Raw genomic sequence first — 13402 nt, forward strand, 5'->3', positions numbered from 1 at the left:
ATTTGACTTTATCATAAACAAAGCACTCTACCTTGAGGGCGTTATGCTAAGTGAAATAAATCAGACAGAGTAAGACAAATACTGTATGATCTCACTTATATGTGGAATCTAAAAAAAAACAAAACCAAAAAATCTGAACACACAAAACTCATAGAAAGAGAGATCAGATTTGTGGTTACCAGAGGCGGGGGGTGGGTGGAGGAATGGGACAGAGGTGGTCAGAAGGTTGAAACTTCCAGTCATAAGAAAGATACTTAAGTACTGGGGATGCAATGTACAACACGACAATAGTTAACTGCTGTGTGGTATGTATGCAAGTTCCTAAGAAAGTAAATCCTAAAAGTTCTCATCAGAAGGAAAAAAATATTTTTCTTCTTTTTTTTTTTTTGTATCTATATGAGATGACGGACATTCACTAAACTTACGGTCGTCATCATTTTGCAATATATATAAATCAAGTCATTATGCTGCATGCCTTAAACTTATATAGCAGTATGTCAATTATATCTCAGTAAAACTGAAGGGGAAAACCCCCAAAAAACAAAGCACTCTACCCCCCAGTACACTCACCCACCCCAATTCTGCTAGTCACAGTCAAAGCAATGGCATTTGGTGGTATCTGCAGTGTGGTGTCTCTCTCGGGCTCGGTCAAAACCTACAGGCCCAAGTCTTTTCTATGGGGTCATGTTCAAAGGAAGAGCAACAGGCAGATCCCACAACTTTGGAAAGATTGCTCCAAACTGGATAAGAAATAAAGGAAGCCTTTGATTTCTTATGGCTTGCTTGAGGTTTTTTGTTCTTGTTGTTGTTGTTTCCCCTCCATCACAGGGGACTGCATGTTTCCAGACTGAATGTCAAAGAAACAAGTTTAATCAAAACCTCTTACACTGTTCTGTGGGTTTCCCTCTGGTGCCTGCGTCCTTTGGTGCAGAGAACACAAGCCAATATGCTGCAACTGATCCCCTCAGGCCATAACAGGGTCGTAACTTCCACCTCCCTGCCCCCACTCCCCCTCCCTACCCTGCGCTGCAAATTCTGGTTGGTGAATTGTGTGATCAGGCATTGACTGTTGCCTTCATGGTCATCAGGAGTGAGCTTGGTAAGAGGAGATTTGCCATCACCTTGTCCCTTCCCGTCCCTGATTTTACAGAGTTCCACTGTGTGCGTGCGCACACACATGTCCCCGTGGATCAAAGGAAACATTTGTAAAGGCAATTCAGAATTCATTCTTGTCCTTGAGGAACACATAGTTTATATTAGGGGAGATGATATTTACACATTATTAAAAATATATTTGGTCTGATATTTTCTCATAAGGGGTGGCCTGCCCTTTCCCTTGAGGACTATGTAAGCCAGAGCTAAACCATGCAGGGTAAAAACTAGGAGCTCCTCCATCTTTGCTTTTAAGAAAATATTGAAGATTATAGAAGAAAAATTCATTACTTATTTTTTTTTAAAGGAAATAGACCCTCTTTACCCTCTCATGCCAGAAACCTGACCAACCTAATAAGCATTCTTTAGGAAATACTGGATTGCCCTTTCTTCACCAATAACTTCATGTGGCTTCCTATGATTCAGCCCAAGTCCATAATGCCCTTCTATCTTCACTTGTCCTTCATTCAATAAATATCAGTCTTGTGCTAGGTACTGGGGATACTGTGGTGAATGAAATTCAAAGTCTAGTAGTGTAGATAAGATACGCACACAAATCACTCTGATGTCAGAATATTGCCATATACTTCTGTAAACAAGGAGCTGCAGAAGCTCAGAAGAGGCAGAAGTTATTTCCAGGCAGGCTGAGCAGAAGAGAAGGAAGAGAAGGAGGTGGTATTTGAATCCTGGAGGGTAGCTGGAGATCAATCCCTTGATAGGTAGAGACTGGGGACGGGAGGAAGGCATTCCAAAGGCAGGCACACTGGTGGCTGGGATGACCACCGAGGGAAGCAGGATGCTGGAGCACAAGGGTCCTCTCGGAGGGGAGTGGGAGATGAGGCCGGAGAGGCACGTTGGAAGCAGAGCACGGGGAAACTGGGGTGTCAGGCTCTGGAGGAAAGCATGCAGTCAGTAGACAACGGAGAGGCACAGGAAGCTCTTCAGGGAGAGAACAGTATGATTCAAGCAGTTCTTTGGTGGCAGTGAATCTCGGAAGGGAAGCTATGGAACAGGGAAACCTGTTGGGAGGCTAACGCCTCAGCTTGTGTAAGAGAAGATGGTGGCCTCCTGACTTTATGAAGTGCACTGTGATCGCCTGTCATTGGGACCAGTCTTCCTTCCTAGGTTGTAAACTCTCGCATCTTTAGAGAGAGGGCACAGTGTCTCATCACCTCTGTATTTTCGGTGTGTGGCCCAGAGCAGACTCTCACTGCATATACTCGTTGAATGAGAGAAACAGGATCTGCCAGTGGAAATGGGAAGGAAGGGGTGTGGACGAGAGTCAGCGTGGTGAGAGGATAGACAGAGCCATCCCAGGTGGTGCGGAGGCTTAGCTTTCACGGACGTCCCGTGAGGTGCATCTTCCCAGCCAGGCTCGGAAAGCTCGTTCGGCCAGCAGCCTCTCTTCCTTCTGTTCAGTCCCTTTCTCTTCGGTAGTTCTCTCTCCCCAGCATGAGCCACGACAGTTCTCTCTGCCCATTCTTGAGCCTTATCAAGGGCATGAAGCACAAGGGGAGGGGACTGAGCAAAGGTGTCCAGTCTGTCTCTGGAGTCCTGAAGGAACTGTTGGCAAGTCTACGTTCTTCTTGCTTAAATGAAATCCCTCACCTGCCCAGAGGCAGGGGGCTGAACCATGTGGTGCCTTAGTTCCCTCCCTACTCTGAGATTCTCAAAAGCACTGGAAACACTTCGATGTGTTTGGACTGACTATTCACTTACACAACCAGTTCTGCATGGGAATCACATCCTCTGCTTAGGCAAATATCTCACCCAGGGACGAGGCTTGTTTACCTTGCCCCGCCTCCCCGCTCCCCGCCCCCGTTCCGCTAATCTTATCAGGGAGGAGCGAGAAGCTCCCGCTAGCCATCTTCCGTAAGACTGAGCATTTGTAAAACAGCCTAGAAGGCACCCAGGGCTATCGTGAGGGCATTTCAAGTTGTCAGTGAATGGCGTTTTCTTGGGGGGTTGGGGTGGGGAATGTGCGAACCAAGTCCCGAGATAGAGCACAGAAAACCAGGGATCAAGAGATCATGCTCCCACAAAGGTCAAGGGCCTGAGGAACTGTCAGCTCGGCCGGCACTGGCAGCAGTGACAAAACTGACACTTTGGCCTCAGTCTGGGACCGTTTCAGTTGAGCGTAGCAGAAGCCTTTGCCAGGGAAATGCTTGCGAAACAAGCAAGGGCATCCTGGCTATTGCTGCAGCTCTGCTGGGGCAGGGTCATTGCAATTAGGAGCCCGCCAGCCCCTCGGGCCAGAACCCCTGCCTCGTTCCTAGTTCTGTTTTGACAGTCACCTCCCTGTTAGCCATTTCTCTGTGGTCAGCTTTTCCCCTGACACTCAGGACACTTAAGGGCAGTCAAGCATCAAGTACTAATACTTGGGGTGTGCAACTTTGATCCTGGTCCAAGTCAAACGGAATTATGAAAAGCAATGAACTATTTAAACAACATCACACTACACAAGACAAGCCCACATACTACCACGGCACCAGATGCATTTTAAAATCCCATTTGGACTGTGCACACTGTTCAGGGTCATCTGTGTCATTTCTCCCTGCCGTCGTTGCCGACCGAAAGTTGAATGGATTACTGGCTTAGCTACCTCTATGCAGCAGTCTTCCATCCTTCCAACTTCTGCTTCTGTTTCTCGTCTCAGAACAGAAATCTGACGTCCACCTTGGCAAAGGATTTGTCACCTTTTGGCCAAAGAAGGCAGCCTCTCTCTCACCTCAGAGCAACGCTCAAGTTCTTTTAGGAGGGCCTGGTAACAGTGGCCCAAGGCCCCCTTCTTCCGACCTCAGCATGGCTGTAACCCTGACTGGAAGAGTAGGTCCCATTCGGTGCTCCCTGGCTTCAGAAGGAGAAGGAAAACCTCGAAGGAGCGCTCAGAACCGGCTAAAGTGCTGGAGGATAACAGTGAAAGAAGCCAGAGTTTGTACAGAGTAGACTGGGAAGAATTAGTTTCATTTCAAAGGTTGGGAAATTGCTCATTCCGATATGTACAGGCAAGAACTGACAGGGACAGCATTCCGCTGGGGACAGAATGCACTGCTTCAGGAGGAAGAGGAAACTTCTCCTCTCCACAGAGGGTTTCGGCATAATACTGGCTGGAGTTGAGAAGGTGGGACAAGGACGAAACGGCTATTCAGCCTCCCTTTCTCTTTCATGGCGCTCTCATACTCCTCTTGTCCTGCTACTGCAGCCGAAATCTTCTAGCTCCCCAGACTTCCCATGGTCACTCTTGTAATCCCAAATCCTCTTCCCTTCTCTGGAAGGCAGTGGGGTAGTGGTGGAAAGAGCAGTGGGCTAGAAGCTCAAAGATCCGCCTCTAGACCCAGCCAACCAGCAACGTGAATGGGCAAATTAGTCCCCTACTCTGGGCCTCCGTTTCCTTATGTGTAAAGTGACCTCTGATGTCTCCTTGTGGCCATAAAATTCCATGATTACCCCCACGTGAGTGCCTGTGTTTCTCATCTCTTAATGCCTCAAGATTGGTTACCCAACAACAATGATGTTAGATGCTACTTTTTTCTCACTGCCAGCCGAGTCCTGGTTAACAGGCCTGGGCTCCGCTTGCTGTAAGTATCCGCCGGGACCACAAACCATCCGACTACAACATTCTGTTCTCTATCTGACATCATCAATTTCCCCCTCTGTACTGGATTATTTTCATCAGCACACAAATGTACCATTATTTCTTTCATTTTAAAAACCTCCTTCTGATTACTCTGTTCCCCCCCTGCTCCCATTTCTCTGCTCCTCGTTACAGCAGGGATCTTCAGAAGAGTTCTTTACTCTTTGTCCCCAAACTCTCCTCCCAGTTGCTCTCTCTATTATTATGATTATTATTATTGAAATATAATTAACATAGCATAAAATTCACCATTTAAAAGTACACAGTACACAATTCAGTGGCTTTCAGCACATTCACAACGTGTGCAACCATCAGCACCATTTCTAGAACATTTCCATCACCCCCAAAATAAACCCTGTACTCATTAGCAGTCACTCCCCATTCACTCCTCTCCCTAGTTCTTGGCAACTGCTAATCTGTTATACTTTGTCTCTATGAATTTGCCTTTTCTGGATATCTCATATAAACGGAACTATATAATATTTGTCCTTTTGTGTCTGGCTTCTTTCAGTTAGCATAATGTCTTTGAGGTTCATCCATGCTGTAGCATGTACCAGAACTTCATTCCTTTTCATGGATGAATAATATCACATTGTATGGATACACCACATTTCGTTTGGTCATTCATGACTTGATGGACACGGTTCTCTACACTTCTTGGCTATTATGAATAACACTGCTGTGAACATGTGTGTATCCATTCTCTCTTTTTTTTTTTTTTTTTTTTTTAATTTATTTATTTATTTATTTATTTATTTATTTATTTATTTTTGGTTGTGTTGGGTCTTCGTTTCTGTGCGAGGGCCCTCTCCAGTTGCGGCGAGCGGGGGCCACTCTTCATCGCGGTGCGCGGGCCTCTCACCATCGCGGCCTCTCTCGTTGCGGAGCACAGGCTCCAGACGCGCAGGCTCAGCAGCTGTGGCTCTCGGGCCCAGTTGCTCCGCGGCATGTGGGATCTTCCCAGACCAGGGCTCGAACCCGTGTCCCCTGCATTGGCAGGCGGATTCTCAACCACTGCACCACCAGGGAAGCCCTCCATTCTCTCTTAAACCTCCTCTGCTAAAGCTTCTGTCCCCCAGTGCCCACAGCACCTGTTCTTGTGAAGGTAAACAATGATCTCCACAGTGTTGGATGGAACGGTCAATTCTCCGTGCTTATCTTACTTGACTTATCAGGAGTATTTGACATGGCTGATCACTCCTTCCTCCTTGCGTCACTTGTTTTACTTCGCTCCCAGGACGTCCCACTCTCCTTGTTTTCTTCCTACTTCACTGGACTTTCTTTCTCAGTGTCTTTTGCTGGTTCCTCTTCATATCTTCAACTCAATGTTGGGGTGCTCTAGGTTCCATCATCAGATCTCTTTTCTTCCTTGACTACACTCACTTTTCCATGAAGATCTCGTGGCTTTAAACACAATCAAAACACTGGTGGACGCCAAATTTGGATCTCCAAATTTCACATCTCCAGCCTCTCCCCTCAATTCCAGACTCATAAATCCAATTGCCAACTTGATATTTTCCCTTGGATGTCTAAACTGATCATATCCAACCCTGAACTCCCACCCAGTATCATGTACTCCTTGCCTGGTCTTCCCCATCCTGGTAAATGGAAAGTCCAACACCCACTTGCTCAGGCCAAAAACTTTGGAGTTATTTCTGACCCTTTTTTTTTCTCATACCCCACATCCCATCTGTCAGTCCTGACAGCTCTATTGTCAAAATATATTTAGAATATTATCACTTACTGCCCTCACTCCCTGGTCTAAGTCACCATTTTGCCTGGATTATTGCAATAGCCCCCTCCCTCCATTAGGTTCCTCTACTTCCACCATACAGTCTGTTTTCAATACAGAGTGATTCTTTAAAAATGTAAGGCAGATTCTGTCACTCCTTTACTTGAAGCTCTCCGGTGGTCCCACCTTTTACTCAGAGTCAAAGTCTTTACAGAGGCTTGCAAAGCCCTATGTGAAGTGGCCCTGGCCACTTGTTCACTCCACTCCAGTCACAGTGGCTGCCTTACTATTCCTTGAACATGTCAGATTTGTTCCTGCTGCAGGGCCTTTGCACTTGCTGTTCACTCTGCTTGCAATGTTTTCCCCCTTCCTCCCCCCCAGATACCCACACGACTCACTCCCTCACCTCCTACAGGCCTTTACTCAAATGTCACCTTCTGAGTGAGGCCTTCCCTGACCACCCAACCTGAAATAAAACCCCCTTCTGCCCCCAAATCTTGATTCCCCCTGACCCTGCTTTATTTCCTCCGCAGAACTTATCACCATCTGAAGTTCTGTGCATTTTACTTGTCTCCCTCCAGTACAATGTGAGCGCTATGAAGGTAGGGATTTGTATCTGTCTTGTTCACGGCTATATCCCCAGCACCAGAACACTGCCAGGCATATACTAGCTGCTTAGCAAATATTTGTTGAATAAATAAATGAATGGTTAAACGGGTTATTTTGTGGGGTTTTTTTCTCTCGTTTTATTGAGGTATAACTGACAAATAAAATTGCATGTATTTCAAGTGTACAATGTGATAATTGGTAAATTAGTGAACGGTTGAACTGGTTATTTTGAAAACTAGTTAATAATTCTGCCATTTCTTGTTGCTTAACTGAATTTAACCATTAGCTTTCAAAATAGTTATTTGTCTAATTTCAGCTGCAGTGTGACCTTGCGTGAATTTTTTAAAAAAGATATTCTCATTAGAACTTTTATCTTTCTTAAGGGTAGTATATTTCAAAATGTGGGCTCTTGAGTCAGACTGTTGGAGTTTGAATCCTGGACATCTGTGTGAATCAGGACAAGCTCACCATGCTGGGCCTCAGTTTCCTCATCCATAAAATAGGCAAACTGGGAGCACGTACCCCATGTTGTTATTTTGGGGATCAAACAAAATACTTTATGTAAATCACCTACCCTAGGACCTAGCACATAGTAAACCCTCAGTGAACAGTAGCTTTTATTACTTTTATTAAGATGTAAGAGAAATTTTTCAAGAAATAGAGGAAGACCTGCAACAGAAACTGAATACATTTTTCTCCGTGAAACTAAAATAGCTGTCCAGCTCTTTTGTATAAGTGGCATTTCTTTGGGAAATGATCCAACACTTGCAGGCCAACTGTTTTGTCCCTTTCCTCAGGAGGGTTTCGTGGGATCTATTCTCTTCATATTCCCTACATCCTCACGGAAGAGTCACACCTGGAACTCCTCGTATTTAGTATCTCCGCTTCTCACGTTCCTCAACTTGAATGCCATTTCAGGCTCTGAGTTCAGTTCCATGGATTATCTTCACTTGGTAAACTGGTTAAAAATTCAGCAATTCCCTTCGTGGGGAAGATGCTTGCCGAGTGCTCACAAACTAGCTTTCTAAATGGGTTGACTTGCAAATAACGTTGTCCAGCCTTAAAAGGCAAGGACGATGGTCTCTATTTCCATGACAGGACACCTCCTAGTAGCCTGCTGTCAGACACACCTTCTGTTAATTCCCAGTTACACAAAGTTATCACAGATCCGGTCTGTGAATACCCAAATGTGTTGGAGTCTTTGCCTTGTGCAGGGAAACTGGGGGGAGGGCGCAGGCCTGTACTGAAGCTTTTGACTCCACATTTCCCAGAAGCAGCCAGTGGAGTGCAGCTTCTCCTGTTTCAGCATTTGCCCCACGTCATTTCACAACTTAAACTGAGTTGGGCTGGGCTGGGCTGCGCACACATTCATTAAACCCCACAGGGATCAATAAATACTAGTTGGGCTTCCCTGGTGGCGCAGTGGTTGAGAATCTGTCTGCCAATGCAGGGGACACGGGTTCGAGCCCTGGTCTGGGAAGATCCCACATGCCGCAGAGCAGCTAGGCCCGTGAGCCACAACTACTGAGCCTGCGCGTCTGGAGCCTGTGCTCCGCAACAAGAGAGGCCACGATAGTGAGAGGCCCGTGCACCGTGATGAAGAGTGGCCCCCGCTTGCCGCAACTAGAGAAAGCCCTCGCACAGAAACGAAGACCCAACACAGCCAAAAATAAATAAATAAATATTTTTTAAAAAAAATAAATAAATACTAGTTAAACTACACTGCTTCTTTGCTACTTTAGAACTATTTTCTAGCTTTGTCATTTAAATGAAATTTTCCCTTGTTTTCCCAGCTCGAGCACATGGACTTCCGCCTCATTCTTGTCTCGTGCAGCGCCACGCTTGATTCTTCATTCAGCCTATGTTTTTATTCTTATGCTCTGCAAAAGTGCTCTGGAGAAATGGGTTCGAAGCCTAGGAGTTGGGTAAAATTTTCTCCTTGACTTTTTTTTTTTTTTTTTTATTGTGGCTGTTAGGAGAAAATAGCATGCAACACTCAGCAATTACTAAGTCATTTTCCCACTGTAATACAATTGCAAATACAAACCTAACAAAGCCCATGTTGAGAATTAGAAACTTACTCATAAACGGTTGTCCATCCATTTTCGTTACTTTTGGTAGCCAGAAGCCCCGTGTTTCCTGGATAGGTCATCAAGGCCAGATTGTAGCCTTGGGCTGACACTCTTTTCAGGACTCCGTTGCTGCTTATGGTCAGCCAGTACACCTGCCCGCCAGGCACCACAAGCCAAAGGGGCATCCCGCTTGCGTCTCGGCGAATGTGCACAGAATTGCCGTTGCTGCTGGTAATCGCACCCAAGTCGCCTTCGGCATTGTAGGTGAAGTTATACACATAGTCCCTCGTTATCAAGTTCAAGGTGTGCAGGTGGGTTCCATTGACAGTGAACTGGTACAGTTCCTGATCAGCAGGTGACGCAATCTCATAAAGGTTCATGTCATTCAAGTGGGCTTGGTTCCTGCTAATGGTACGAATTCGAACATTCCCAAGGTCTGCCACGTAGAGGGTACCATCAGGTGACACTGTTAAGGAGGAAGGGGCTTTCATCTTTGCATCTTTGGCATAGCCACCATCACCTGTGGGAGAAAGACCCTGATGTTAATAGTTGTGGTCACAAGCATTTATACAAACATACCGTATACAGAAATCGCTGTGCATCAAGAATCATTTTAAAGGGAACAATCAGTGAACCAACATTCTCCACATGCCCCAGCTGGATATTTGAAACCCATTATTCACAATTCTTGAGTCAGTGCCACTGAAGATGAACAGTGAGATGCAATCCTCTCAGTTAACACCAATTTTGTGAAATCGTCAATCCTGCTCTTCTGTATCTATTGCATCGAAGGATACAAAAACAGCAAATGATGACAGCCACCCCAAATCTGGCTGGAAATCCAGAGACTTAACACTTGTCCATGCTCATAGTATCTATCTCAGGGCTTTCCAGTCCTACTGTGCCCAGACACCTTTCTTCTGTTAACTTTCATTGTCACATTGTCAAAGTACACTAAGTCTGCAAGTGCGACAATGATTCAGAACATCAAATTTGATAACTGGAATAAACATTCCAGTTTTGCCTTGAAAGAAAGATATCAATTAGCAAAATAACTATAAAACTAGTTGTCTAGGAAAACATTGGAAATATCAATCAAAAGTCATATTGGGGCTTCCCTGGTGGCGCAGTGGTTGAGAGTCTGCCTGCTAATGCAGGGGACACGGGTTCGAGCCCTGGTCTGGGAAGATCCCACATGCCACGGAGCAGCTGGGCCCGTGAGCCACAACTACTGAGCCTGCGCGTCTGGAGCCTGTGCCCCGCAACGGGAGGGGCCGCGATAGTGAAAGGCCCGCGCACCGCGATGAAGAGCGGTCCCCGCACCGCGATGAAGAGTGGCCCCCACTTGCCGCAACTAGAGAAAGCCCTCGCACGAACCAAAGACCCAGCACAGCCAAAAATAAATAAATAAAACCCTACTACCAATAAAAAAAAAAAAAAAAAAAGTCATATTGACCCAGTTGCTCACTCTTGATTCCTCTGTCCCAAGGAAAGGCAAAGGTTAAAAGAACCATTTGGGCGTGGATGAGCAGTTTGATAGGGCTGCATGCAGCATGGAGGGATGTCCACGCACCAGCAATAAATGCATCTATTGACATTTACAGGACTGTTTACTGTCTGGAATATCCACTCCGTGTTTTGGAGAAAAGGCTCTTTTTTTCCCCCCCTATTTCAATTGGAAGTAAAGGGCACTATTGGTTATGGAGAAAATTTTGGATTAAAAAAAAAACAATGTAAGTAGCAGACTGATGTCCTGAGAACCCTCATTGTGAGGTTTAATTTTGCCCTTGTATCCCGAAAGCAGCCTGCTGATAGTCCCTTTGGGTTTCAAATAGCTCACATTGTTAATCTGGAAACCAGTCACTTATTGGAAGTAATTTTTTCCTTAGCTAAATCAGTAAATGTAGGTTTTACCTAGCTTCCCTTTCTCCAAAGTACAAATAATATCATGATCTTACATTTGTAGAGTGGTCTTAACTTCTTAGAGTACCAAAACTTTTATTATACTAGTTTATCTTCAAAGCAGCAAGGTGATATAACTGAGACACGTGGTCTCTCTACTTAGCAGATGAAGTGAGTCATGAAGGGGTTTTATGGCCCTCCTAGGGTCACTCAGTGAGTCAGTTGCAGAACAAGGACCAGATACTAAGCTGTCTGGTCCCCAATCCATTGCTTTCTCCACTGCCTCACACCAATGTCTACAAGTAATAATTTTGTTCTTTTTTTGACTTTTCTGACGCACGTTTTTCTTTTGAAAACAGAGAGGGGGAGCTGCTGAATTGCTAAAAAGGTCATACCTGAAAAACAGTCACAGTTGGGATCAATTTTGCAGTCACAGTCAGTGGGGGCACCAGCCATGATGGAGATCTCCCCATTGGTGGTAACTTGCTGAATGCGGTTTACTTTCCTCTCATCTGTTTCAGCTATGAAGAGCAGCCCGCTGTGGGAGACGCTGATGGCCCTTGCCGACTCCAGAGTGGAGTGAATTGCTACCTTGCTGACCAAGAAATGATCGATGCCTGGCACCTGGCAGTGAATGGGGCGCCCTGCAATGACCCGCACTCGCCTGTTCTCAGAAATTTGAAGCACGATGTTGTTATCCAAGACATACAATGAATTGTCCAAGGGATTGACTGCAAGGTCTGTTGGCCACTCTAATCGCACCTGCAAAAAGAACAGAACACACACCATTAGGTTACAATATCTTTCCGGGGCCGTTTTACCTTGAAAGAAAAATTGGTTTATTGGTTCCCCGTCTCATGAATTTCAGCAATGGTGGTGTTATCCGGCAAAGTTCGGAAGGACAGTTGATTAAGTGCTCTGGTATACACATTTACCATTTATGCCATTTCCAACATAATGTGAATTATTTTCTGCTATAATTCCAGAAGGATCCTTCTCAGAGTGTGGTCTCTGGACCAGCAGCAAGAGCATCACCTGAGAACCAGTTAGAAATGCAAATTCTCAGGCCCCAACCTAGACTTATTGAATCAGAAACTCTGGAGTTGGAGCCCAGCCAGCCATGTTTTAACAAGTCCTCCACGTGATTCTGAAGCACAATAAAGTTTGAGGACCACTGCTCTAGGGCTTCTGTGGCACTATGAGATGCAAATCTCTCTCACTGCTCTGTAGATGCATGGAACAGCAAAGTCATAGAGGCACCTGGACAACAGAGTGCTAGAGAAACCCGATTTTACTCTATCAGCAACCTTTTGGGACAGGACCTTTCATTGGCACAGACCTAGCATCTGTCTTGTGGAATACTCAGGTACAGTTCATCAGTTGGGGATTTGGAATCCTAAGTTGTAATGCACTGCTCATGTGGCTTGACCTGGTTCACTCCATATCCTCCTTTCCTCAGCAAAGAAACAGGTTGGTTTGTTCTTTCATTGGATGTTTGCTGAGCACCTTCTCTGTGCTAAGCCTTGTGCTAGGCTTTGGGCATTCAAAAGATCCCCAAAATGACACGGCTTCTGTCTTCAAATGCCTCATGGTCTACAAGAACCCTTGGAGAGCCATCAGGCAATTACTCTCCATGTCATGAGAAGGAGGCAGCAGAGAGGATGTGAGAGCTCTTTACCCAGACTAGGAGTCAGGAGGCAGGGTATTTCCAGAGAAGGTGGTACCTAAATAGGGTCTGCAGTGACCAGTAGGAGAGGAATGGGGTGGAAATGGCAGGCAGCAGAGTTGAGGGCAATCCAGGGAGAGGGAGCAGCATGGGCGAAGGTTCAGAGACTAGAGACAGTACGGCCCATCCAGATACTACAAACAATTCAGTAAGGCTAATACAGGCTGAGTGATGGGAGAGGTGATCGGTGAGAATCAGGAGGTAGACAGTGGCTAGGTATTACGGACTGAATTGTGCCCCCCTAAATTCATATGCTGAAGTCTAACCTCTAATGTGACTGTATTTGGAGATGAGGCCTTGAAAGAGGTAATAAAGGTTAAATGAGGTCATAAGGATGGGGCTCTCATGTCCTTATAAGAAGAAGGAAATACCAGGAATGTGTATGCACAGAGAAAAGCCCATGTGAGGACACAGTAAGAGGATGGGCGTCTGCAAGCCAAGGAGAGAGATCTCAGGAGAAGCCAAACCTGCCGACACCTTGATCTTGAACTTCCCGCCTCCAGAACTATGAGAGTATCACTTTCTCTTGTTAAAGCCACCTGGTCTGTGGTGTTTCGTTGTGGTAGCCCCAGCAG

The 13402-nt window shown here is 45.7% G+C and overlaps 1 protein-coding gene across 1 annotated transcript in view; it reads right to left on the reverse strand.

Moving 5' to 3' along the window:
• Window positions 1–13402, reverse strand: part of TENM1 (teneurin transmembrane protein 1) — a 786103-nt gene that overhangs the window by 29538 nt on the left and 743163 nt on the right. The window contains exons 26-27 of the mRNA XM_036840114.1: window positions 11497–11863; window positions 9209–9719 (exon numbers count right to left, since the gene is read on the reverse strand). Coding sequence (XP_036696009.1) covers window positions 9209–9719; window positions 11497–11863 — 878 coding nt within the window. The remainder of the gene's footprint in view (window positions 1–9208; window positions 9720–11496; window positions 11864–13402) is intronic.

Source organism: Balaenoptera musculus, chromosome X (genome assembly GCF_009873245.2).
Source record: "Balaenoptera musculus isolate JJ_BM4_2016_0621 chromosome X, mBalMus1.pri.v3, whole genome shotgun sequence".
NCBI classification, from domain to species: domain Eukaryota; kingdom Metazoa; phylum Chordata; class Mammalia; order Artiodactyla; family Balaenopteridae; genus Balaenoptera; species Balaenoptera musculus.